The 25,743-nt window shown below is 38.2% G+C and overlaps 3 protein-coding genes and 1 pseudogene across 3 annotated transcripts; 2 read left to right on the top strand and 2 right to left on the bottom strand.

Moving 5' to 3' along the window:
• LOC18778350 lies at positions 2,815–5,903 on the bottom strand (annotated as a pseudogene).
• LOC18780040 (organic cation/carnitine transporter 3) lies at positions 10,547–12,326 on the top strand. The gene has a single exon (XM_007211489.2). It carries the CDS (start codon positions 10,578–10,580, stop codon positions 12,165–12,167), a length of 1,590 nt encoding a protein of 529 aa, XP_007211551.1. The 5' UTR covers positions 10,547–10,577; the 3' UTR covers positions 12,168–12,326.
• LOC18779758 (la-related protein 1) lies at positions 13,442–17,421 on the bottom strand. Its single transcript, XM_020561628.1, has 4 exons — positions 16,292–17,421; positions 15,909–16,058; positions 14,413–14,598; positions 13,442–13,894 (listed from the first exon to the last, which is right to left on the bottom strand). The coding sequence occupies exons 1-4, from the start codon at positions 17,249–17,251 to the stop codon at positions 13,814–13,816; spliced, it is 1,377 nt and encodes a 458-aa protein (XP_020417217.1). The 5' UTR covers positions 17,252–17,421; the 3' UTR covers positions 13,442–13,813.
• Positions 24,268–25,734, top strand: LOC18780806 (myb-related protein 330). The gene is made up of 3 exons (XM_020562197.1): positions 24,268–24,412; positions 24,603–24,732; positions 24,823–25,734. Exons 1-3 carry the CDS (start codon positions 24,283–24,285, stop codon positions 25,568–25,570), a joined length of 1,008 nt encoding a protein of 335 aa, XP_020417786.1. The 5' UTR covers positions 24,268–24,282; the 3' UTR covers positions 25,571–25,734.

Genomic DNA, 25,743 nt, shown 5'->3' with positions numbered 1-25,743 from the left:
GTTTTTTTCTCCTTCCCAAATTGACGGTAATGACTCCTTTTTCTCTAATGGCAAACACACCATCACCTCCTTCTTACTTTAGTCTCACCTACCCTCTCTCTCTTCTTCCTTTTGTCTCCATAATTTGTCTTCTTCTACTTCATTAGCAATTGCACACCCTGGCTTGATAATTGATTTTAGAGCCACAGATCATATATGACTTACGATCTATATGCTCCTCGGAATCATAACCACTCGAGCGTGGCCAATGCAAATGGTGTGTCCTATCCTGTTAAAGGTGCTGGCAGAGTCGAATTAACCCTTTCCTTATATTGGAAGCTTACTTTAGTTGTTTCTGCATTGTCAAATAATATCTTATATGTTCCTCAAGTGATAAAACAATTAAATTGTCTTCTATTGATCTATCATTATTTTTTGTCTTCTTTAGGAAGGATTATGTCAGTAAAGGGCTCTGCTCGAGATAAAGAGAATCATATTTGGTTATAGCATCCTCATTTAGGCCATTCATCTTTTGGTTATTTTAAACATTTATTTCTGTCTTTATTTTTATATTGTACTATTTCGGATATCAAGTGTGATACTTGCATTTTAGCGAAGAGTCAGTGTGCTACTTATCAATTAAGTTCAAATAAAACATATGTTCTATTTGCTTTGGTTTAAACTGATGTTTGGGGACATGACCTTGTTTATACTGGTTTCTGATCTTTGTGAAAGATTGCACCGTATGACATGGTTATATTTGATGAAAAACAAGAGTGATGTCTATGATTGATTTCATGTTTTCAAAAAGATTGGTACATGCTCAGTTTTCTACTACTCTGAAAGTTGTTCGTTCTGATAATAGAGGTGAATATGTCAATCAATTATTACAAGCTTATTTTCAGGATCATGATATTATTCACTAGATAACTTGTCCTCAAACACTACAACAAAATGGTGTTGTGGAAAGGAAAAATTGCCAGATCCTGAAGGTTACTCGAGCCAGTTTCATTGGTGCCCATATGAAACCTACCTTATGGGAGGATGCTATCACCTCAGCAGTGCATCTCATCAAACGTGTCCCAACCAATACCCTGCAATTTAAGTCACCTTTTGAGAAACTCTCTACCTATGTCACTCATTCTTCCCATTTAACCCTGGCGCTACGATATTTGGATGTGTTGTTTATATCTACTTTCATAAAAATCAGCATATTAAACTTGACCCTTGTGCTTTGAAGTGTGTGTTTGTTGGCTATTTTCCACACCAGAAAGGTTACATGTGTTGTCATCTACCTACCCAATGTTATTTTGTCACAATGGATGTTACTTTTTCAGAAACAGAGATGTATTTTGCCGAACCAATGTCCAATTCTCCTCTTCAGGGGGAGATTGTAAGCATGGAAGAGCCGAATTAGATGATTGGGCTACCAGATTTAGTTGATGTACCATCATCAGATTTGGCAGAACTCGATTTGAAGAGACCACTGGCAACGAGTACAATACTAGACTCATAGGCAGAACCTGTACTGGCGACGTCGTCGTCGCCCTTGCCGTCTTCTTCAGACCTCTTGGCTTCTTATACTACTTTCCCCTCCTCTACTCCTGCATTACCCGATGATGCTATTTCTCATGCAGGTATTCCTAAGATAAGTCTAGAAAACCAGATTAATACTAACAACTCAGTCATTAATCATACAAATATTAAACAAATTGATAGTGACAGCTATCAGTTGCCATTAAAGAGTACCCGAGGGAAGCCTCCAGATATAGATACTCACTTGATAATTTTAAGCTGGTGAAATATCCAATTGAAAACTATGTTTATACTCATCAACTGTCACCTGCCAATGAGGCTCTATGAATCAGATGTCTAGAATAACTATTTTTTACGAGGGAGCTTTAGTTTTAAAACACAATATAGTTTACTAATTTAGTAGAGAATCTGTTACAACACAATCGAACTAAACATATAGAGATTGATCATAATTTAATATATGAGAAGTTGGAGGAGATATTATACAAATCCCACATGTCAAGACTATTGAAGAGCTAGCAGATATTCTGATAAAGGTAGTATAAAGTCAAGCGTTCCATGACTCACTTGTGAAGTTGGGCATTGAAAAGATCTATGCGACACCTTAATGGGGAGTGTTGGTATATGAATCATTCCCTTATTAAGAGATAATTATGTAATTGATTGTAATTCCCTTATTAGACATGATTGTATATATGTATTTTCCTAGTTCACTTTTGTATGTATGTATATAATCCTATATATACCTACTAGAGAGAAGAATAAATCACACAAAATATTTACCCTACTTTGAGTGTTGGGAGTGAATGATATAAAATTTGATTTCAACACCACAAAGTTATCTGAAACAAACCTTTGTTAGTTTCTAAACTCCTTATGATAAAATTGGATTATTTTCACCAATAGATAAATATATTAATATTTAGTGTTGTAAAGTGCAGTTGTGTCTCAAATTTTCTCAAATATATTAATATTTGGTTTCTGTGGCCTCTATGTATTGGGTGGTAATTATCAGCGTACAGTGATTGATGGTTAGAAAGCAAAGCACTAGTGCATGGCCTCTATGTAGACAGATCCTACTGTTCGAGAGGAAGAGATTAATTCCTCAATTTGTTGCTGTCAGAGTACAAGTCATAGTTGGCGTGCTATATTATATCTTTGTCACTACCTTAATAAAGTGTCTTGATTATATCCTACACATCACTAATTTTATTTTTCTCTTTTGGCCTGCGTGTCCAAGAGGTTTTGCTTTTTAATATTCCTTTCCGCGTAAAAAAACAAAAAAAAAGACCAATAGAGTTGTCGTGACAAAATATTAACTCCAGATTATTTGAGGAAAACCTTACAAGACAAAGTAGTTTAAATCAATCTACACATCACCAGGGAGGGACCGCATTACAAGTAGCTGTCTCTTTGTTTGTACTCTTCTTCATCCATTGTATCACAAATCCCTCTACCTCTCGTCTCTTGCAAACAAACCACAAACAACCCAAAAATCCCAACCACAACCCCAAACACTCCATACGACAAAAACCCGCCATTGACTCTCCCAGCGGCCGCCAGCATTGGACTAAACACTCCTCCCAACACCACCGCCTGCCGCACCATCGACACAGCCGAGTTTCTCACGCAGGTGGGGAAAAGCTCAACCGTAAATATTAGCAAGACATTGAGAGCCGAGCAGGCGCTGAAAAAAGACACAAGCTCGAACACAATTTGTAATGTTGTCCATATTGGATGAGTTCCTTTCAACACGGACATTATGCTAAAAACCCCACTAAGACTAGTGAAAACCAAGAGTGAGGTCTTCCTGTTCATTTTGGCAATGCAGACTAATGTGATTAACGAAGCTGGTAGCTCTGACAAGCCATTGAACGTGACACTTAAGTAGAGATTGAAGTCCAAGCTTCCCAAGGCTAATGGCATTCCATAATATACCATTCCAACACCAAACCCTATTGCCATAACCGCGGACAATCTCCGAAAAGCCCATCTGCTCTTCACCAGAACCTTGATCGCCGAGTAGAGATCAACGTTCCTTGTTTCTTGCTCAAAGGACAAGTTCGAAAAGAAGCTAGATGTGAGTGGTGTTTTAGTACTAGTAGCATTGATGGGTGCAATGTGTTTTAGTGTTGCAATTGCTTCTTCTTTGCGGCCTCGAAGGAAGAGCCATCTTGGTGACTCATGAACCAAGAAATGAACCATTATGCAATACAAGAAGGTAGGGATGGAAGTACAAAAATAGAGTGTTCTCCATGAATGAGCTCTTTGAGTGTATGCAATAGCTGGTAGGGATAGAAACCCTAGAGTGAAGCAGAAGTATCCAATGACACCTACCTGGCCACGCCACCTCCTCCCAACAAGCTCCGTTGATAGGACAAGAGCAGAGGTGCCGATGGTAGCACGGCCAAATCCAGTGATGAATCGGAGGATGGAGTAGATCCATATGTTGGAGGAGAAGGCAGTGAGAAAGGTGGACAAAGACATGACGAGACAAGTGAGGAAGAGCATGTTTTTGCGGCCCAGTGACGTGTCAGCAAGTGTGGCCAAGGCAAGCCCGCCTATTAAGCAACCCATGAAGAAGGCTGAGGAGGGCATACCCTGGACGATTGACGGTGAACACTGCAGGGCCCATTCGGAGATGGTGGAAGTGTGTCTTGGCCGGTCCCAAGCCCATGAATTTTGAGGAAGTTGGCAAACGTTTGAGGCTGAGTGGCATGAGTTGTTAGGATCATCGAGTTGGGTGCAGAGCCATGTTGGCTCGGCGTCTGTGAAGACGGTGATGAAGGTTTGTTGGGCATCAAAGAACCATGAAAACGATACAAGGAAAGCTTGGAGGAATTGGGCCCACCCGAAATCTCCGATGCACCGTTCGATCGTGGAGTCTAGGGAGGGAACATGTTTGTGCAACAATGGGGGTTCTGACTCGGCCGAGTTGATTTCGGGGAGAAGAGGGGTTGAATCGCCCATTTATTGGCTCGTAGAAAAATGTTTTAAGATATCTCTATGAGTTAGTGAAACATATGGGTGAAGGATTTTATAGGGCCTTTGCGATGAATGCCCATATGATCATTTGGTTATACACAGCCAAAGTAGTCAATATCATAATAATTTAACTTTGTGTCCGACAGAATTTTAGATAGAACGATATTATGTACGATATAAAACTAGATACATCACAATCTGACACCACAAAACCTTTTCACAAGACTTTTGCTCATCTCTAACTTTCTTGAATGATCCTCCTCCACTTTGTACAAGCTTTCTTAAAGTTTTAGCAAATGATATTTTACAACCATATATTGAAGAATATGAATCCTATATTAGAACTTAACTAAATAAAATACAACATATAATGAATGGTTCCACTGCTAATATCAACGAGATTTTTTGTGATAAAACCTTACACCTATTGGGTTTCGTAGGTGGTTAAGTTGGAAACAATATCGTTGTTGCTAATAATGGACTACTGATCCGACTCTCTAAAATCTTTTACATCTACTGACCTCTTCACTTTTGCCAGTGTATTCCTCAATGGCTCCTTCCTTTTCTCTGGCGATTACTAGCCAGTTCTTCTTCTTCTTCTTCTTCTTCTTCTTCTTCTTATCTTCACACCTTTCTTCTTTAATTTATATTCAGGATTCCTACGACCAAGATCTAAGATTTTTTTCTTATTTTTTCACTCTTCTCCTTCTCTTTAAATTTCTAGGTTGTATTCTCAAACAAGGTTTTACTCAATATCACTCTGCAGCACTTGCCCATGCATTATTCTTCTGCCTCATGTGGTAAAATCTTATCTTCGCTGTTTCTAGTTGAGTTCCTTTTGTTTCTTGTTGACCTTGGTTGCGCTATTAGTTCTCAACAAAGAACAAATTCTGATAGTCCTTCAAATCTCCAGATTGGATCCAGTCATCAGTTCAATTCCATCATTATCGATATTCAGTCCAGCAGAGTGATCTATAAAGTTTTAAGTTGTTTCTCATTTACTTGTTACCTTGTATTCTCAAGATTGTATCCCCCAGTATTTTTTGGATTTCCTGGTGTATTTTGTTTAATCTTTTTCTGGGCTTCAATGAAAAGCTAGTAATTAAAAAATAAAAATAAAAGAACAAGGATGCCATAGAACGCATCTGGAGGGAGGTTCAAAGTGAATGGAAGAACTATAGTGGTTGTGAGTCTATACGTGTTTGAATTGCCTTCCTTCCCTATGCTATTTGATAATGGAAAACAACATCAATCTTTTAAGGACCCGCCCCGAATTTTCTCAAAATCCGAGACGAACCCTTTGGAATTCCTGACATCATCCCAATGTCAGGCCTACTCACTAAAAACCGAGACTTCCTGCCGAAATTTCGGCAGAGTCTCCCCTACAATTTGGACATTTTCCAAAATTTATACCTGCATGAAAACACATTTAATATCCACAACTGGCAGCATGCACAATATAATTTCATACAAATTCTCATAAATGGCCTTCGGCCTTCCAAAAATTCTCAAATAACTACCAAACAATTTAAATACAAATTATGACTAATATTTAGTCTGCGGCTGCGCCTAATAACCTTAGGCTGCCTACGTACCCTCCTTGAGGGATCAAGCCACACGTAGTTCTTCCTAAAATCCCATTCCACACTTGAGCGATATCTTAATTCATTTCTCTGTATCCCACATAACCTCCCCATACGCCGGTACAACCAACGCCACGTATGGGGCCTGTCAACACGCCGGATAACCTACGCCACGTGAGACCTGCAAATCATATCACATAACTTCCCATACGCCGGTACAACCAACGCCACGTATGGGGCCTGTCCCAACGCCGGATAACCTACGCCACGCGGGACCTCAACATCACATCACAAATCTTCCCATACGCCGGTACAACCAACGCCACGTATGGGGTCTGTCGACACGCCGGATAACCTACGCCACGTGCGACCTCAACACAATATCACAATAGCTCCCCATACGCCGGTACAACCAACGCCACGTATGGAGCCTGTCCCAACGCCGAATAACCTACGCCACGCGGGACCTAGCTTTCACTTGGTGGTGCATGTAGTGAATCCAACATCCGGGGCTCCGATTCACAATCCGTGAATTCCTATCCGATCCTAGAATTACCTAGATTAACATATATTAAATTTGGAACCATCCAACGGTCCCAACCTATCAAACCCAGATAACGCATACCATGCGATTATCCGTTCGATAGTCAAACGACGTCCGAATTGAGATCCGCGAAATCCTACGCACTCGTGACGACCTAAGGATCTCATCGGAACACATCGCTACTTTTTCTACAGTACCCACGCGCTGCCGCACGCGCCGGCAGCGCGTGGGTGCCCAAAGCGATAACGCTTCGCCGGAAAATCTCAACATCTCGGCTCCAAACTCCTACCCTAGGTATAACACCCTATTTGGAGCCACTTTTGTTCTTGGACCTACCCCAAAAAGTGGCCGGAAATGGCCGATCACGGCTGCCGAAGTTTCCGCCGATTTTCAATTCGAAAATCGAGTGATCTAGAGATCGAATCGATCAAAACCCAACCAACCATCAGTTAGAACATGAAAAATAGCTGAGAAACCATACCTTACTCGAACGATTTGGTTGAGAAACGAAGGAGATCGAGGAGCTTGAAGTTTCGACTGAAAACCGGCGGTTTTCTGCATTTTCCGGCCAGCAACGGCCGCGTCGCCGGCGGGGAACGGTCGGGGAAGGAAGGGGACGTCGTCCCGGTCATTTTGGTACCGGCCCCGCCCACAGCCGTGGTCGGTGGCCGGAGATACGAGGGGAGGAAGAGAGAGAGCCGGCGGGAGAGAGAGAGAGAAGTCGCGGGAGAGAGAGAAAGAGAGAGAGAAAACCAGATTTTTATAAAAAAAATCCCATTTTGAAATATTTACGATTGTGCCACTGGACTTCTTTTGACCATATCTCTCTCGTTACAACTCCGATTCGAGCCCACTACGTGTCTGTGAACTCGTCTCAGTACGACCTATCCAAAAATACAAGTCACGGTCCCAAACTCTCTCCGGTTAAAAATATGACTAAAATACCCTTAAATAATTAAATAATTAAATAAGGATTAAATTTGGGGTCGAGGTGTTACAAATCTAGACTCTTTTAATGGCAATTGGTTGTTGGTCATTGAGTTAAATGGTGTGAATTATTAATGAACATGCAAGAAGAGGGCATTGAAGATTTTGGGTTGTAAATTCCAATCATTGAGTTTTCTAATTGGTTTGATAACATTTAGTTTTTATGTATTGCAATTTAAAATAACACTTTCTGCCCTTTTTTAGTTATTGTACATAACTTACAACACTTTTACACAAAAAATTACCAAATACTCTTAAAATGATTATTGTATCATTGTCACTTTTAACAAAAAGTTTACCAAACATCCAACTGATTTTTTTCACAGCCGATTTCTCTTACAACAAATTTCACAGTAATTATTTTCATAGTACAGTAATGCCAAGCTGGCCCTAAACATGCACCAAAATAAATAAACGAATTCATTCTTCAAATTCAGGGCTAACTGTTTCTTGACCACAACTGTTTAGATAAGATGACTGCCATGAGTCATAGCTTATGACAGGCAATTAAATACATATGACCTTTCATTGAAATAGATATGATGCATCGATCTATTCATAAAACACACCCACATTCATCAAGCACACGAAGCAACTTGTCACCATTCACAACTTGTGCAAAGCAAAAACCGGTTCACAACAAAATTGTGACTAAATACAAGTTTCTTATTTTGTATTCATCCAAAGAACATAAAAAAAATTATTAAATTTTCTAACAGAGTTCACTGCCAAGTAAAAGCGACAACATGCGCCTCTTTCTTTAACTTGTTTCCCTCAACCACCCTTTTGTTAATCTTCAATGTGCCCGCCTGCCATAATCTATTGGCTCCTTCATGTGATAAAAGGAAGGCTCATAATTAAAGTGCACTTCTAACATAATTAAAGTGCACTTCCATTCCATGTTGTGGCAAATCAAGCAAAACTGAACCATATATATCTTGTGGGCTGGAAAGCTAGTTTTCGATGAGTTGCTCATCATGAAAACCAAAAGCTTAAAACCATTAATTTTATTCCGATTAAGAAGTTCTTAACTCGACCTCTCTTGTCGCTTAATGCGTCTGTCAATGTTAAGAAGCTTAATGACATTTAATATTAACCCAATTGCCGCCAATTTTTGTTTGTTTCATGTGGTTAGTGTTTATATGATTTTTTTAAGTCTTGAATCTTGATCAAACTATGTTCTGTAGTGATAAGATTGATGCCTCAAACATCCAGTTACGTGAATGTTTTCAATTCTTTAATTTAAATTAGAGTACTTGTCACTTGCGATTGATATGTAAATGTGTGGGTCACATTAAAGCATGAGGAAAGATTTATCAATACTTACCACCCAATTGCAATGTTTGCCATTCAATATCCAAACTCGGACATCCAAGTGATATTTGTTTATTTAATTCGTGCAAGGAACAAAGTTAAAATGTGTGCTCTCTTTCTTTTCTTAATCCATGAAGCTAATTTTGTAGTTGACGGTGTTTGTGCCTGAATTATAAATGTAATCTATTATTTTTATCTAAAAATATTGTATGAAGCCCAATCTTTTGTGTTAATTAATTCAGTTTAGAAATATCAAGTAGTCTTCCGAACCAATAGAACTCTATGACTACGGATGGCAAAAATAACCGTAGGGGCGGGTCCCCGTCAGGTCCCCGACCCTAACGGGAGGAGATTTCGAGGCTAAATGGGTATCGGGTATGGGGATCCCCAAACTTGAAAAATCCCCGACGGGTATGGGGAGGGGATGGTATTAGCGTCCCCATCCTCGAACCTGACCCGAAAATATATATGTTTATATTTAAATAAATAAATAAAGAATTATAATATTTATGTTTAACCCTAAGTTAACTTCCCTCTCCTAATTCTTCCTAATTTTCTATGGAATCTCATATTGATGTGCTTTTGAATAGTTGAGTTGAACTTTATAGTTAATTTGGATGTGTTGAATGATAATTTAATATGAAACTTAATGTTAAAATGTATGATAAATATTTTTTTATGCAAAAAAATCGGGGATTTGGGGCGGGTATGGGGGATAGTCTCCCGACGGAGGCGGGGACGGGGATTCTCCGAAACCTAATAAACGAGGATGGGTTCGGAGACCGGGGCAGGGATGGAGAGCGGGGATGGGAATGGTATTGTCATACCCAGCCCCTACCCGACCCGTTGCCATCCCTATCTATGACAGTCCTTGTATAAAACCACCTTTGTGATACTGCACGCTTGTCAACTGTCTTGTAATTACTGCCTTGATGAAATTTAAACAATATAAATGAAAAAGAATATGTATTTGGAAACAAAAATTAAGATATTCCCTAATGGTGCGTTTGGATGAGGGAAATAAACTTAGGATTTTGACAAAACTCAGAATTTCTAAATTGACATGAACCAATTCCGGTGTTTGGATAAAAAAACATAGAAATTTAGAAATTCCGCGTGGAAAAAAAATGGAATTTGGAGATCATAAATCTCAAGTTTAAATTCTATCTAAAAGTCGTCATTTCTAAAATCCCAAGAGAGATTGAGTTTTAAAAAACGATAACTTTACAAATAAAAGTTAAATTCCGTGTTTTAAATTAGTCATCCAAATAAGAAACTTTACAAATTCTAGAACATTAATTTCCGTCATTTTAAATTCCGTCATTTATGAAATTCTTTGTACTTTTAAATTTCCTCATCCAAACGCACTGTAAAACTTTGTAAAAGTTGGTCTCCCATATACCAAATTGAAAGAGCAGCCCATTGCAAGAAAAGTTAAGAGATGTGCGCAGATGCCATGTGAAACACGTTTAATTATGTTCTTAGATTTTTTATGTGTATACACTAATTTATATACATAAGTTGTTTTTACTGAAATTCTTATACAAAAGCACCAATAATTTTCTCAAACACCAAAAGCCCTATAAAAGCGTTCATGATATTGTTTCACTCATTCATAACTCAAACGTTTGCTTTTAGCTCTGGACCAAATGGCTGATTCAACACCTCTTCTCTCCGAACTCAACTTGGCCGACCCAGAACCTCCGGTTTTGCACAAACACCTTCCCTCCCTCGACTCTACGATCGAACGGTGCATTGGAGATTTCGGGTGGGCCCAATTCCTCCAAGCCACCCTTGTATCATTTTCATGGTTCTTTGATGCCCAACAAACCTTCATCACCGTCTTCACAGACGCGGAGCCAACATGGCACTGCACCCAGCTCACTGACCGCCACAGCTCATGCAATTCAGCCTCCAACATTTGCCAACTTCCCCAAAACTTATGGGCCTGGGACAGGCCGAAATACACCTCCACCGTCTCTGAATGGGCCCTTGAGTGCTCGTCATCCCTCGTGACTGGCCTGCCTGCCTCCGCCTTTTTTATGGGCTGTTTAATTGGCGGACTGGCCTTGTCCACACTTGCTGACACGTCACTGGGACGCAAAAACATGCTCTTCCTCTCATGTCTCATTATGTCTTTGTCCACCTTCCTCACCGCCTTTTCAAACAACATATGGATCTATTCTGCCTTCCGACTCATCACCGGGTTTGGCCGCGCCACCATTGGCACCTCCGCTCTTGTCTTATCAACGGAGCTCGTTGGGAGGCGGTGGCGCGGCCAAGTTGGTGTTATCGGATTCTTCTGCTTCACCCTAGGGTTTCTATCCCTACCCGCAATAGCATATAGTCAAAGAGCTCATTCATGGAGAAGCCTCTATATTTGGACTTCTATTCCCACATTATTGTATTCTATTACGGTTCATTTCTTGGTTCGTGAGTCACCAAGATGGCTCTTTGTTAGAGGTCGCAAAGAAGACGCAATTGCAACCCTAAAATGCATTGCACCCATTGATAGTGCTACTTCTAAAACACCATTTACCTCGAGCTTTATTTCCAGCTTGTCCTTCGAGCAAGAAACATGGAATGTTGATATCTACTCGGCGATCAGCGTTCTGGTAGAGAGAAGATGGGCTTTTCGGAGATTGTCCGCGGTTATGGCAATAGGGTTTGGCACCGGAATGGTGTATTATGGCATGCCCTTAGCCTTGGGAAGCTTGAACTTCAATCTCTACCTGAGTGTCACATTCAATGCCTTGTCTGAGCTACCAGCTTCATTAATCGCATTCTTCTTCATCGACCAAATGAACAGGAAAACCTCACTCCTTGTTTTCACCAGCCTTTGTGGGATTTGCAGCATTATGTCTGTGCTGAAAGGGATGAATCCAATATGGACAAGATTACAAATTGGGTTCGAGCTTGTGTCTTTTTTCAGCGCCTGCTCAGCTTTCAATGTCTTGCTTATATTTATGATTGAGCTATTTCCCACGTGCGTGAGAAACTCGGCTCTGTCGATGGTGAGGCAGGCGGTGGTGTTGGGTGGTGTGTTTAGTCCGATGCTGGCGGCCGCCGGGAGAGCCAATGGCGGGTTTTTGTCGTATGGAGTGTTTGGGGTTGTGGTTGGGGTTTGTGGGTTGTTTGCTTTTTGTTTGCCAGAGACAAGAGGTAGAGGGATTTGTGATACGATGGATGAACAAGAGTACAAAGACACAGCTGCTTGTAATGCGGTTGGTCGTGTCTAGATTGATTTGAACTACCTTTGTCTTGTAAGGCTACCTTTGCTTAACTTATCTAAAGTTGCGTTTTTAAATGGTGGACATAGCTAGACATAGCTAGTTGAGAGTTGGATTGGAATTGCCTTTGTAAAATATCAAAATTTTCCTTTACAAAAAAAGTTTGATCATCACCCTTCAATACCATCTGCTATTTCTATTTCTTCATGTCAAAATGAAATCAAAGTGTAAGTTTGTAAGAATCAATTCAAGTTGAGAAACAACTCTACTATAATATTTGTCTGTATTTTTGTGTGGCCATCACGTGGACCAAATAAGCTGTTCAAATTTTGTCGATAAGATTTGAAGACCCCAGAAACTCAAAGAAAAAGGGTTTTTCTTTTTCTTTTTCCAGATAAAATTGTTTATATATGTTGAAGATAGCATAGCAGGCTTTGTGGAGTGCAGTGCAGCTGTTGATTAGAAAAGCACGGACCCAGGCTTTTGGAGCTTTTTGGCGGTCATACACTCACAACTCTCTCAACATGATAACGATAATAAAGATTCATAATATGATCATATCGACAAAAGGATATTGTAGAGCCTGACATGGTTGATAAAGCTGTGGGATCCAACTGCAGACACGTGCTTAGTGAAATTGGCTAGAATGTATGTGTACCCTACTATGCACTCGAGTTCGAATTCGCTCTTCATAGTTTAGACTAGATTAAAATTTTAATATCGCTTGTATAAAAAAAAATATATATATGTGGTGGAATACAATCAGCATTTGACACAAAAGATCTACTGCGTTTAAGGCACAAAATAAACGAAGAATAAGCAGCATGCATCAATATTTTAGAAGATTCAAAGACTTATGACAACATCGAAATGAATTGGGTAGAAGAAGAAGAGTGTATCTTCAATTACCCAAAAGAAGAACAAAAGCAGATGAGGATCACATGCAACGATTCCTATTCTTTTTTTTGGGCTCAAGGGCATTTGAACCTTGGGCAGCGTTAGCTTCATGGAATAAGAAACAAACAATGAAGCAAATCTTGCTCCTTAAAATTGTCATTCTCCGAGTTTCATTTCAGTGATTTCCAGTTTAGATTAGCTACACAGCCAGAAACTGATCAAACGACCATCTAAAGACAAAAACTTTAAACGCTTATGCTGTTAACTTCACCAAATCTAAAACTAGTTTTACTGGGATTGGATTGTAGCTCTTCTCACTGGATGCCAATGCAACAATTCCTCAGTGAAAATGTAATGCACATGATAAACAATATGTCAAGAGTATGTAAAAGGAACAACCTTTCTTATAAGCAAGCAACAAATCACGTAATCAGCTCATTGAACATATACTATTGGCATTCAATCAAACGCACTGACAAGCGCTTCACAAAAAGTGCCATGCTGCATAGAGAGCAAATTATTACAGACAAATTATGCAACTCTTCTGTCACTTTTGCAGATAGAAATTTAAGACAGCTTGACATTTTCTTTTGCTAATGACAACTAAAAAAGCTTAGAACAAGAACTACAAGCACAAAATTCTGAGGAATAAAAAAATTGAACTCAAGAAATCAAAGCATAATTCACTTCTTTTCAGCATTAGAGCTTAGGCAATGACCATTTTCAGCATTAACCATTAAAAACTAAGCTTCCTGAGTTTAGTTGTAGTGTTGGGAAACCTTCGCCACAAGCTTATCCATGAACTGGCATTTCCTGTCAAATCCCCAGCCAGGGTTGCTCTGCAAATCAAGAGAGTGTGATGAACAAAATACTTATGTAGTGTTTCTTCACATAAATTTTAATACGAAAGAAATAAATATGAGTTAAACTAAAAAGTAAAATTAATTTTCAACAACTTATTATACCCATCCCATGTACGGTCAAAGGAATAGTAAAACAACTATTGTACACAACTTATGCATGTTGATATTATACCGCACAGATGATTACGTTACACCTCATCCTAAACAGTGAAATGTACTGACATGTTGGTGCCATGCTCTTGAGAAAGAGAAACCCTTCTTTGTATGAACATGCCAAACTGACTAATATTATCCCTCAACAATGCAGTGAAACAATTTCAAGACAGCACAAATGGAACTCCCGGAACATGAGGCTCCAAGAGTAAATCATCCAAAATATAATATGACAAAAGAACAACCAAAGGCAAAGAAATTAAAATTTGCTATGTTGTTTTTCATGCATAAAATTGGATAGACAACATGAGGTCTTAGAATGCACAAGGACAAACACGCACCTGGAGAGAAAGCACTGCACGATCAGTGAACCGCTTTACAGAATCAGGTACCTTTGCAGGAAGAGTTTTTGCAACTCTTTCTAACTCTTCTTGTTGTTTCTTTGCAGTTACCCTATCTGGCCCACTGTAATGATCAACAATTTCTTTCAACAATGGAACTCTTTCCATAGTCTCGTTCACGACTTCCTGATGATATCAAAGAGGTCATAGAATAACAGAAACAAATGAGTCACCCCATTTACAAGAACTGTACTTTTATTTATTATGAGCATGCTCAAAGTTTAAGGTCCATCATACCAATTCCCAAGAATCAAACATAATCAGTGGCATAATAATGAAGTTTTAAAAATTAACCTTTAGTAGGTCTCCCCCACATCAAATTACTCCCATAACCTTTAGTAGGTCTACCCTACGTCAAATTACTCCCATAACCAGTCCAAGACCCTTAAATGAGATACAAAGTAAGCCCAGTAGCGGCGAAGGTTAAAAGATTAAAAAGCTGATTTGTTAAATTTCCGTATTTGTTTTCGTTGTTTACTTTATTTGGAAAATGGAACAAACGACGCATTTGACAACCTTTAAAAAGACAGTTAAATAAGCCTTCTAGACGGAGCCTTCTAGACGGGAGCACCTTCTCGCAGTCCTTTTCCTTCTCCTTTACCTCTCTCCCACTCTCTCTCTTTTTAAGAATGAATAACAGTTGCCCATATCGATTTCTATATCAGGTTTTTTTCCATAAAACAAAGACAGTTTTCTTTTTCTAACAACAAAAAACTAAAATCATTAGAAAAGGTCACCAAAAGTGGTAGCCGAGTACATAAACCAACTGTTGAAAGCTGGAACCAGAGAGCTGATAGCCCCTTCACCCTTCCTGGCTATCACTCTCAATAAGTCTACTCCCTTGCAAACACACATTCCTCAACTTTTCTCTTTGTTGTAGGTAATAAGACATCAATATGCCAAAAAATAAAATGTCAACTTAGAGAACAAGCAGATCAGGTGCACATAAGAATCAAACCCCCCACATTTCCTATCATAGTTGAAGTCTAAAATATTTGCCACTCCCAACTTCTGTCAATTAGAACTCCCTGATATGAGTTGAAGACCTTCTAAAACAGATTAGGTACAAAACATAAAGGTTTGAGAATAATTTCATTTTACCAGATTCTTATCTGATAAAGTCTAGATAACCAATAAATAAACAACCTAGATGGCACATGCGCATTATCAAAGAGAAGTGAACATGATAGCAATCAAGCAGAAGCAAAATAAGATACAGCTTTTGATCATCTTGAAAAGGATTCCTGCTTCCAACAAACGTAAATTCCTTACATCAAATTCAACTGCTACCAAAGTCCAATGACTTTGCAAGAAAGAAAAAGGCCAAGCAGAACCCAAACTCCTATTATAGCGTGAATTAAAGATAAAGATGCAGGATTGAACTGCACAATAGCAAAATCAGCAGAAAAAAAATAACACTTGAAAACAAAATATACCTCCCACTCCTCTTGACTTTCAATATTCTCATACGCCATCAAGAAAGGCTTCATCTTCTCAAGAGCATCCCTGAGAGAAATAGGTGGCTTCTCATCAATATCCGGGTTTTTATTAAACTCTCCCATCAGATACTCTGGTTCACACTCTATCTGCAATCCAAATAACAATAGTGAACAATCACAACAGCGTCAAAAAACTAAAATTGTCGAAAATTGTCAAGCAGACAACATGATCTTCGCACAAAGCTAAATGCAGTACTAGGCTCAGTTAACTACAACAATCTCTAACAAGCAGACAACATAAGATTCACAATCTGAAATGCTACTCCTTTCCTACACTTCCTTAGCAACCAAAAAAGACATAGCATTGAAACATTCCTTACCATAAAATTGGTATGCATGGCATCCACATACGCGTCATCCAAAGGCGAAGGCAGCACTTCACTACTCATCTCCTCAAACCTTTCGACCAATTTATTCATAATCTCAGGGCCAAGCTTCTTAGCCAGCTTCTCCCCATCAGCATTGTCCCCAAGATAGAGCCCTGAAGCATAGCTACCATCCGAATCCTTACCCCTTCTCCTATCCCCTCTCTCACTCATTCTAAAATCTCCTCTTCCTCTGCCTCGGCCTCTTCCTCTGCCTCTCATCCCTCTGCCTCTGCCTCTGCCACTGCCACCACCACCACCAACATCATCTCCTTCAGCACCATCCTGTGCCAATATCCCCAGCGCTTGCTTCACCGCCTCTTCCCGGGTCAACTTCGGACCTCTGGGCCTGGTTCTAGGCTGGTTCGGATCCGGTTCGGGTCGGGCCTGAATATGCCGGTTCTCCTCCTTAACTTGAACCTCCGGGCGGGTAAAATTCATGGGTTTTCCCCGCCCGCTACCGGGCAACGCCGGGTCGGACCCATCTCCCCTTACGAAGAAAATGGGTTTAATGGGTTTGCTGGGTCCGGCATCAGGAGCCACCGGATCACGTGATTCGGGGATGGATTGCACTTGACTCGGCTGGCCACGACCAGTTCCTGAATTGGGTTTGATGGCAGAGACGAAGGAAGAGAAGGTAGGTAAGGGTTTGCCGCGGCCATGGCCGAGTCCGGGCGCGGACGGGGGTGGGTCAGGTTTGGGGTCGTCGGAGTCTGGTTGACCAGGGACGCGAGGTGGGGGAGTGAAGTCGAATCGGGCAGGAGTCGAGGGAAATGGACCGCCGCGACCCCTACCTCGGCCACCGCCACTGTTGGAGGAAGTGGAGAAGGGGATTAGGGTTTGTTTGGAAATGGAGAGGCTTGATGGTGGGTTCGTGAGCTTCCTTCCTATTCCAATGGCGGTTCCGCCTCGCATTTTTACGGTTTAAACTTCCTTTAGGATATTGAGATTGGGGTTTAAGGGTCTTTCTGCGTTGCAGACAGGCTGAACTGGGACTGGCTGCTGCCGAGCATTTCACCCCGGAGGCCTCTCTCTTTTTCTTTTTCTTTTTTGGATTACTCTTTAAATTATTATTTTATAATTTGTGTTACATTATAAATTTAGGTTTTAGAAATTTAAACGGGAAAGATTGTGTCATACTTCAGCTTTGGTTATAAGAAGTTTGCAATGTGTGAATTGTACAAGCACACAAGTTTTTTTTTTTTTTTTTTTTCCTCTCTCTCTCTAGAAAATAGTACAAGTATAAGTTAAAAAAGAGTTACTGTATACAAAAATATGTTTCTTTTTAAATTATTCTCATGATAATCAAGATATTACGCATTTTTCTGTGTAATTGTGTTATTTGGGGTTTTTCCCCCAATTCACGCACACAAAAAAAGATATTACATATTTTTTTATATGATTATAAAAATGTAGATTTGCACAAATTTTGTGTTTGCAATAAGTTGAAATTTAATAAATAAATAAAAATTATCAACACTAGTGTGTCCCAAGTCCAAAGACTATGCATCTATTGCCTTAAATAAAAAAGAAGTTATATTTTTATTTATCATTTTTTGTAAATTCAAATCTATTGGGATTTTTAGAAATTCCATTACATTTTTTTTTTTTGGTGGGAGGAAATTTTATCAATTTTGAAAAATATACATAAAAGTTGTATACTTATTTGATGATTTACTCATTGTAATTTAACCATAAATGTATTTTGTCAAGTGGAGGCCAAGGGCCAAATAATACTAACTCTTCTGTGAGTTTTGGATTTGATGGATAAACCCAAAACTCAGCCCAATAGTTTTAGTCCTCTGCTTTGATTTTTGCTTGCTTACATTGGATTGAGCTCAACCTGCTAGGGGCTGCACCATATATTCACTTAGTTCTATTCTGAGATTTGGGCCTATCACATCCAATCCTACTCTCACCTTAGACATAATTTTCCTACTAGATCTACCACCAATTATGAATCATACACATTTTTTGTTTTGGTTTCTTTATTGAGTGAAGACGGGAATTCGACCTTGTAACATCTTCTAATATTAAAAAGAGAAATGCTACTAAGCTAAGAGTTAGTTCGTATGAATAATAAATCTTCTGATGACCTTCAATCCCTTACAAATAATACCCTTCTCTAAATTATCACGTTCCCGACCATAATCGAGCTAGCTTAATTAATTTCAACCCCAAAACACTTTTTCTCCATTTCATATATACTATTGCGGATCCTAGCTGCAGGTCATTAAGTTGGTAGTCTTGCCAAGAATTAGTAGAGCATCTGTAAATTATACGTCTTGGCAACTGCTCATGATTCTAGAACGACAGAGACAGACACATATATATGTAGAGCAAAAACTTGCAACCTTGCAATTGTTCATCAGATTTTGTCAAATAGGTCAGTCATTATTGGACACAGTCGTCAATAGAATATTAATTGGTTTAAATTGTGTGCTTGATTATTCACTCTTGCACTTCATCGACACCGTTTTCTCCAACTCAAGGGTCAAAAATCCACATTGCATTATATTTTTTTTTTTACCTTTGCATTAGCTAGAGCTTTTGCCAACCTGAAATTTAGACTTTGATAGCCTTTGCGTTTTCTTGTTTTACAAGATTTTTAAAGTAGGGACACAAACTGTTCTAACTAATACATATTTTACATTAAGGAAGGAATTGAATCAGAAGCCAAAGTGAAGATTTTTAAATCAGTGAAGTGACATCTTGTTCGTGTTATGGAAATTAACTATGCTAATTAATAATAAATCATTAGAGAGAAGTAGCGTATTGGAGAGATAAAAATCAATCGATCACGTAAACCTAAGAATTGGATTATAGACTTATAGATGATGAATTTGGGGCTAGCTGATTAGAAACGGCGTTGCCCATAAATTTGGGAGTTGGGGTTGGATATGTTGATGACTTTGTCTTGTAATGAATCTGATCAGGTGTACCTAAGAATCTGACCATCATGGACTCTTGACTCGTATGAACACTTGACCATGAACGTCAATGCATATGCCGATGACTTTTGAATTTTTCTTATGTTATCTGATGCAGATTTTGAATTTTTCTTTTACCATCGTATAAGACACCATACCACGTCATTATACGTGTTCAAGGAATGCGTAAGATTTAAAGTTTCTATCTCATGAAATGAAGAAGAAAAAATAATCTAGAGGGTAACCAGATATACCACGTCATCGTGCTAATGTGGTTTATGACAATATGACTCGCTGCAAGAAATGTATGAGGTGGGTAGTATTTTCTACAAAATGAGGCATACATACAAGTCATTGGTTTTTTTTTTCAAATCAAAGTTTTGGTCTGCAAATTAAGTCATTATATAGAACCATATGGGCAAATGCTTTATAGAAAGTGATAGAAAGATAAATATTCCTCACCAGACCAAAAGCGTCTTGTTCAAGATTAATCCCAGGCGACAAACTCTAACCCAATCATGTCATTATCAATAAACAATGCTGAGCCACTCCATTGCTGTGCATCTTTATACACGATCGATCGAGTAAAATCCACAAATAAAAAAATATAATTTTATTTTAGTTCTAAATTATATAAGAGAGAGCTTTGCAGTCAGACTAGCAAACATATGATTTGCTATTGGTCCTCGCTATCCACTGACGTCCTTAAGACAAGGATTAATTAGCAAGACAAGTGATTAGATATATAACTGGAAACACAAACATGTATGCAACCACAAGAAACATCAAATTTTGGCATTGACTAAATCTACCGTATGAGTGACGAAAGTAGTGATGATAATATAAATAACATTAGAAGAATTAAGAGTTGTTTGTCCTGTTATAGACTGCCTCTCACAATAATTTTGCCTACGAATTAACACGGGAGGACGGATTTGAACTTGAGTCTTCCTCTTTCAATATATTAAAAGAAGAGAAATATCGTTAGACTAATAGCTAGTTGGTATCGTTTACAATAATCGCATAATTAGTTTTTAACGATAACTCTGCTCATCAGCCATGCCGTGGAGGCACTGCAACTGCTAAATTTCTGGAGATCTTTTTATCAGCGGAATTATATCAATTAACAGTTAACCATAATAGAACATGGGAGAACATAATTAAAAGGGGAGATACTAATTAGTGGGTCATAAGACTCATAACATCCGCAAAAGCAAGTTGTTAATGATTAGTCATTCACTATAATACTTTAGAAAATCATAAATGTCAAATTGACATGGACTGGTGTAATAACTTGTGATGGGACATTAATCATGTTTATTGGGAACATTGTCCCCTTTGGATGAATTGTTCTCTTCTTTTTTTTACTCTCTTATTTTTTTTTTTTGTCAAAGTTAGGAAAGGAGAGAGGAATTTTCTCACACACGCTTTCAAGATAGCATAAAGTTTCGAACATAAAATCATTGGTCTACAAAATTAAGGCCATCTTCCACCGTGTCGGTATAAATTTTTCTCTTCTTTGGGGAGGCTTTTGCGAAAAGCAAGTTTAGTCTAAAAATGCTGCTCAAAATACTATACATGCAAAGGCATAGCAACGAAACGTGATATCATGTATAGTCTATACTTGCACCACCTCCTTCCTATTTCACGGTTCCGGTTCTCTTGGTTTTTGACGGATTTGAGTGGTTTTGGGGTTATGGTTCTGTGGCTGACAAGTTTATCTGTTGTTGGTTGTTCAATTGGGCACTTTGCTGTTTTATTTCAATTTTTATTGAATTTTTAACTTTTGTTTATCTGTTGGTATCATTATCTGGGACAATCTTGATGTTCTTGTTCATGTGACATCACAGATTAGTTGTTCTGTTGTACTTCTTTACTGGGTTGCTTATTTTGTAATTATGTGCTCTCTCCGTTTTGAGTGGGTTTCCTGTTTTTATTAAATATCAACTTTCGAACAAAAAAAAGAAAAAGAAATGGTTCATAGACGGCATGGAGACAAAACGTGAACAATTAGGTTAGCTAGAGACACAAAAGTAAATTTTAAATTCCAACTGATATGGTAGTGACAAGGAGTAATGAATACGTGTGAAGCGATAATCCATCCATGGTTAATTTCTCAAAAGGAAATTATGGGAAAAAAGAGATGCATATCATATGCATGATTTTTGTGATTGCACTTGATTATCTTTTCTTTCATATTTTTTATTAACATTGATCTACTGAAGAGAGCGATATACTGATTTTAATTTACGGAATGTTGAGTTTTTATTAGACATATGTAGAGTGGAATCAGAAATTTTTACACGACTAGGTTATAATCTTTTTCATTTGTCTATTATGTGTTGGTGGCTGAGTGGTTTTGTGCAAGGAGTTATTCGAGTGCAGTGGACCAATTCTTGTACAGATGGAATGAGCTAATTTTCTTTTAGCACTAAATTAGCACTAAATTGTTCTATTTTCAACAATGTGCACTGGGGTGGTTCAAAGTGATTACAGGAGGAGGGAAAAATCAGACACAATACCTCCAATGCATAACTTGCGAGTATTGAGTGATTTCGTTAACTTCAATGGATTGAATTGGTCATGAGTCCTAAATATATATTACCCACACACAAGTTAAGTGCAGAAGTAGTCAAAATATTATCTAGATATGAATTTTTCTCAAGTAACTTATAACTCAAGTGGGTTAAGAGAGTATTTACTCTTACACCCGATGTCATAGATTCAATTCGTCTCTCCTCAGTATCGCTTGTATCAAAAGATATGAATTTTCCTCAATATTACAGCATATACATAAGACAGAACAAAGGGAAATTAAGTTGAACTTTGACTAAGTACTGTTTCCCTTGAGAGAAAGCGCAGAGAAATAGATAGAAAGAAAGCGTTATCCAACAAGACACTGGATTTTTCTCATTAACATAACAATGATTCTGTATTACACTTAGACAAGGAATGCAGCTAAGAAAGAAAAATATAAATAAATAATCATCACCAAGATGTGTAAAACGGATGCACGTGACTAGCACGCATCCCTTAGACCACTTCAAAAAGTAACTAGAGAAAACAAGAAACTAAAACAAAGATGAGGTTTCGTAAGGGAAAGAAAATATATAAGAAGGTACCTAGCTAATGCATTAAGATGACAAGGGATAAGCATGTCCAGCTTGAAAAAAGAGAAGCCGAGATCATTCCAAAACTAAATTATGGGTTGAGAATGAATTTGATTAAGAAAGCTTTTCTGAGAGGACAAATATGGTCCCATATTAGATATTTTACGGTCTCATAAAATATCTAATTTTTTTAATACAAATAATATTAGAGGAGAGTGAATTTGAACACAGGACCTCGGGTATGAAGGAAGTTGATCATTAAGAAATAACACTCAGAAATTTCTCAAAGATTTCTCTCTCAATTCTCTCTTAGCTCAAGTTCTAAATTCTTTCTTCTTCTTCATCATGACAAAACTTCCTTTGTTAACAGCGTATTGTGATAACTGTTCTTAATCACTTGAGTTACAAATTTTTTAGTACATAAAATATCTATTAGACCTCGAATAACAGATCTAAATCTTTGTTGTGTTTGAATATTATGACTTGCACGTTTTCACCATGCAAACGTAGATGTATTTAGTGGAGGCTTTTTGTTTACATTTTAGCAAAGCAAAATGATTAAGGACGAGGAGGTTGCTTCGCAAAGCACATGTTTTGTTTGTGCATCCTCAATCTCTAATTGGTGCAATGAACTGTAATGAGTTTTGTAATTGAAAGTTGTAAGAAGCCATCGATGGCTTACCAGAAACAAAGCACTCAATTAAACCTTTGTGGTCCTTACCCTCTCATGAGTGCACCCCAAGTTACTATTTCCAGCACATTTCTTAATTGGGGTATTAGCTTTTATGACAAAACAGACAGGATCTCTATTGGATTCTTGTTGTCTTTCAGGTATACTCAGGTAGATACACATGGAATAGTATCGATAGATATATCCCAATTTAAAAAAACACAAGTGGGTTCATGTTTCCCTTGATGTTTCCCAAATGGTTATTGTACTTGTGGGTTTCCTCTAATTTTGGAAAAACATATTATTATAAAATCAAATTCATGTTTAGGAGCGTCTTCAGTAGAATAGCTATAACTACTTTTACGTCATATTTCATTTAAATTTGTGAGGATGGGAAGAAATGTTTCATATTAGAAAATTAATAATTTTTTGCTTATAAGAAATTGGATTACTCTCCCTATGTGGAACCTCATGGTATTAGAGCAAGGTTTGCCTTCGTGTGAAGTCCAACGGTCTCATGTGCTCCACGTTTTAGAATTATAACTAACTTACACTAGCTAGCTATCTGGCAAATTAATGTGTGTGTAAGAGAAAAGATTAAATTAGTTTAACTATAAACACGGTTGACCTTGGCTAGAGAATAAAATTATCGTTGTAGGTGTTTTATACATGGAATAATGCTATACTTTTACTACATTTGTATATCACATTCTTGTATCACCTTATATGGCATATGAGATGGACAGCCACATCAACTAAAAAACTTAACATTTCTTTTAAGATTTATTGACACTTTTGAATTGATGCAGCTGTCCACTTCATCAGCCACATAAGATTGTATGAGAATGTGACATACAAATGCGGCAAGAGTAGCATTATGTTTATGTATGATTAGTTTATGTAATGCTATTTGTTACTGATGGAATTTACGAATATTATATATATTGGTGCAATGATTATGTTATTATAAAATCTAAATGTGTTACCGATTGGCCTTTTGTCATGCGTATGTCACACAGTAATCTCACTCACACACTAATTAATTAATCAATTAATTGACTCTCTCCATTTCGGATTGAAAATAGGAAATGAATATTGTATGTCTTGTGTGATTATAAACAATTATATATAAATATTAAAATATGCATACTTAAACTTGTGCGTGAAGGGGCCGTGTATATAATATACAAATCTGGAGCTGAGAACTCTTGAGGAAGAGTGGGTTGCAGGGGTAAGATGGGCCATCGCTGCTGTGGCAAACAGAAGGTCAAGAGAGGTCTGTGGTCACCTGAAGAAGATGAGAAGCTCATCAAACACATCACCATCCGCGGCCATGGCAGTTGGAGTTCTGTCCCAAAACATGCAGGTATACAAGATCTATTAATTATTTGTTTGTGTGGCATTGAGTGAGAAAGAAAGGTCGGGGTTCAAGGAAAATGTTTTATCATCAGACTGTCTAGCTACGCGCAGCTGAGATTCACAGTCTGACGATATAAGCAATTGTATGTTAACGTAAGCGTTTGTGTATGTGATTAAATATTTTTATGTCCTGGTAGGCTTGCAGAGATGTGGCAAGAGTTGCAGGTTGAGGTGGATAAACTATTTGAGACCAGAACTGAAAAGGGGCTCCTTTACTCCTGAGGAAGAACAGATTATCATTGATGTTCACAGAATTTTAGGCAACAGGTAAGGAATTTCCTGTGATGTGAGATGTTGGGAAAAGCAAGATTTCATGGAAATTTTGCTTAATTTGGTTAATTTTGGTTAATGTGGCAGATGGGCTCAGATAGCCAAGCACCTCCCTGGAAGGACAGACAATGAGGTGAAGAATTTCTGGAATTCATGCATTAAGAAAAAGCTCATGTCACAAGGTTTGGACCCAAAAACCCATAACTTGATCTCTTCTCATCAGAGATCATCTAATAAGATTGGAGGCAGCAGCAGACCACAACCCCATGACCGACAGAAACCCATTTCAGTAAATTTCACTACTGTGAATTCACAGAAGAAAAATTGTTCAGCAGAATTAAACTCGTCATCATCACCTATAGTAACATTGTACAATGCTCAACAACCTCCAATGGTCCAAACCATGGCCACACCACCCACTCATCAATATCATGATGATCAAAACCCTAATGCTGCTTGGACTAGTGTTAAGGATCCTACCTTCTATGAACCATCTGCAGAAAACATTTCCTCTTCATCATCTTCCTCAATGAACCTATCAGTGTTTGGGCTCTTGGATAATAGTAATTGCCTCTATGCTGCTGGTGCTCAGCCCTTTGAGGCCCCAAGAATATTATTAGAGGGAGAGCAATCGAAGGGATCAGAAGAAGTACTGCAGCAAGAAAAGGAAAACCTCTTGGAGATGGAAATGATCAAGGCTATTGATCAGGACATGGATGCTTCATTGATGGAGAGCTCTAGCTTTGACTTTAGCTTTTTGGAGTCTACACTTATGTCTACAGGAGTAACATCTCATGATCTGAACTCTATGGCTGATTTTGCATGGAACTATTAGACTTTCTGTGTGTGTATATAGAACTCAGTTAAATAATTTTTCTTACTTTAGCTTGGTTCTTTTTGGATATCATACATAGCTTGACTGTTTTGGAATAATTTTATCAAAAAAGAGAAAGGTAATCAAATAGAGCTTGACTATTTATGTTATGATGTTTTTAAAAAGACTAAAGG

This window comes from Prunus persica, chromosome G4 (genome assembly GCF_000346465.2).
Source record: "Prunus persica cultivar Lovell chromosome G4, Prunus_persica_NCBIv2, whole genome shotgun sequence".
Lineage (NCBI taxonomy): Eukaryota > Viridiplantae > Streptophyta > Magnoliopsida > Rosales > Rosaceae > Prunus > Prunus persica.
Note: the sequence above shows the minus strand (reverse complement) of the source record. Positions and strands in the feature narration are given on the sequence as shown.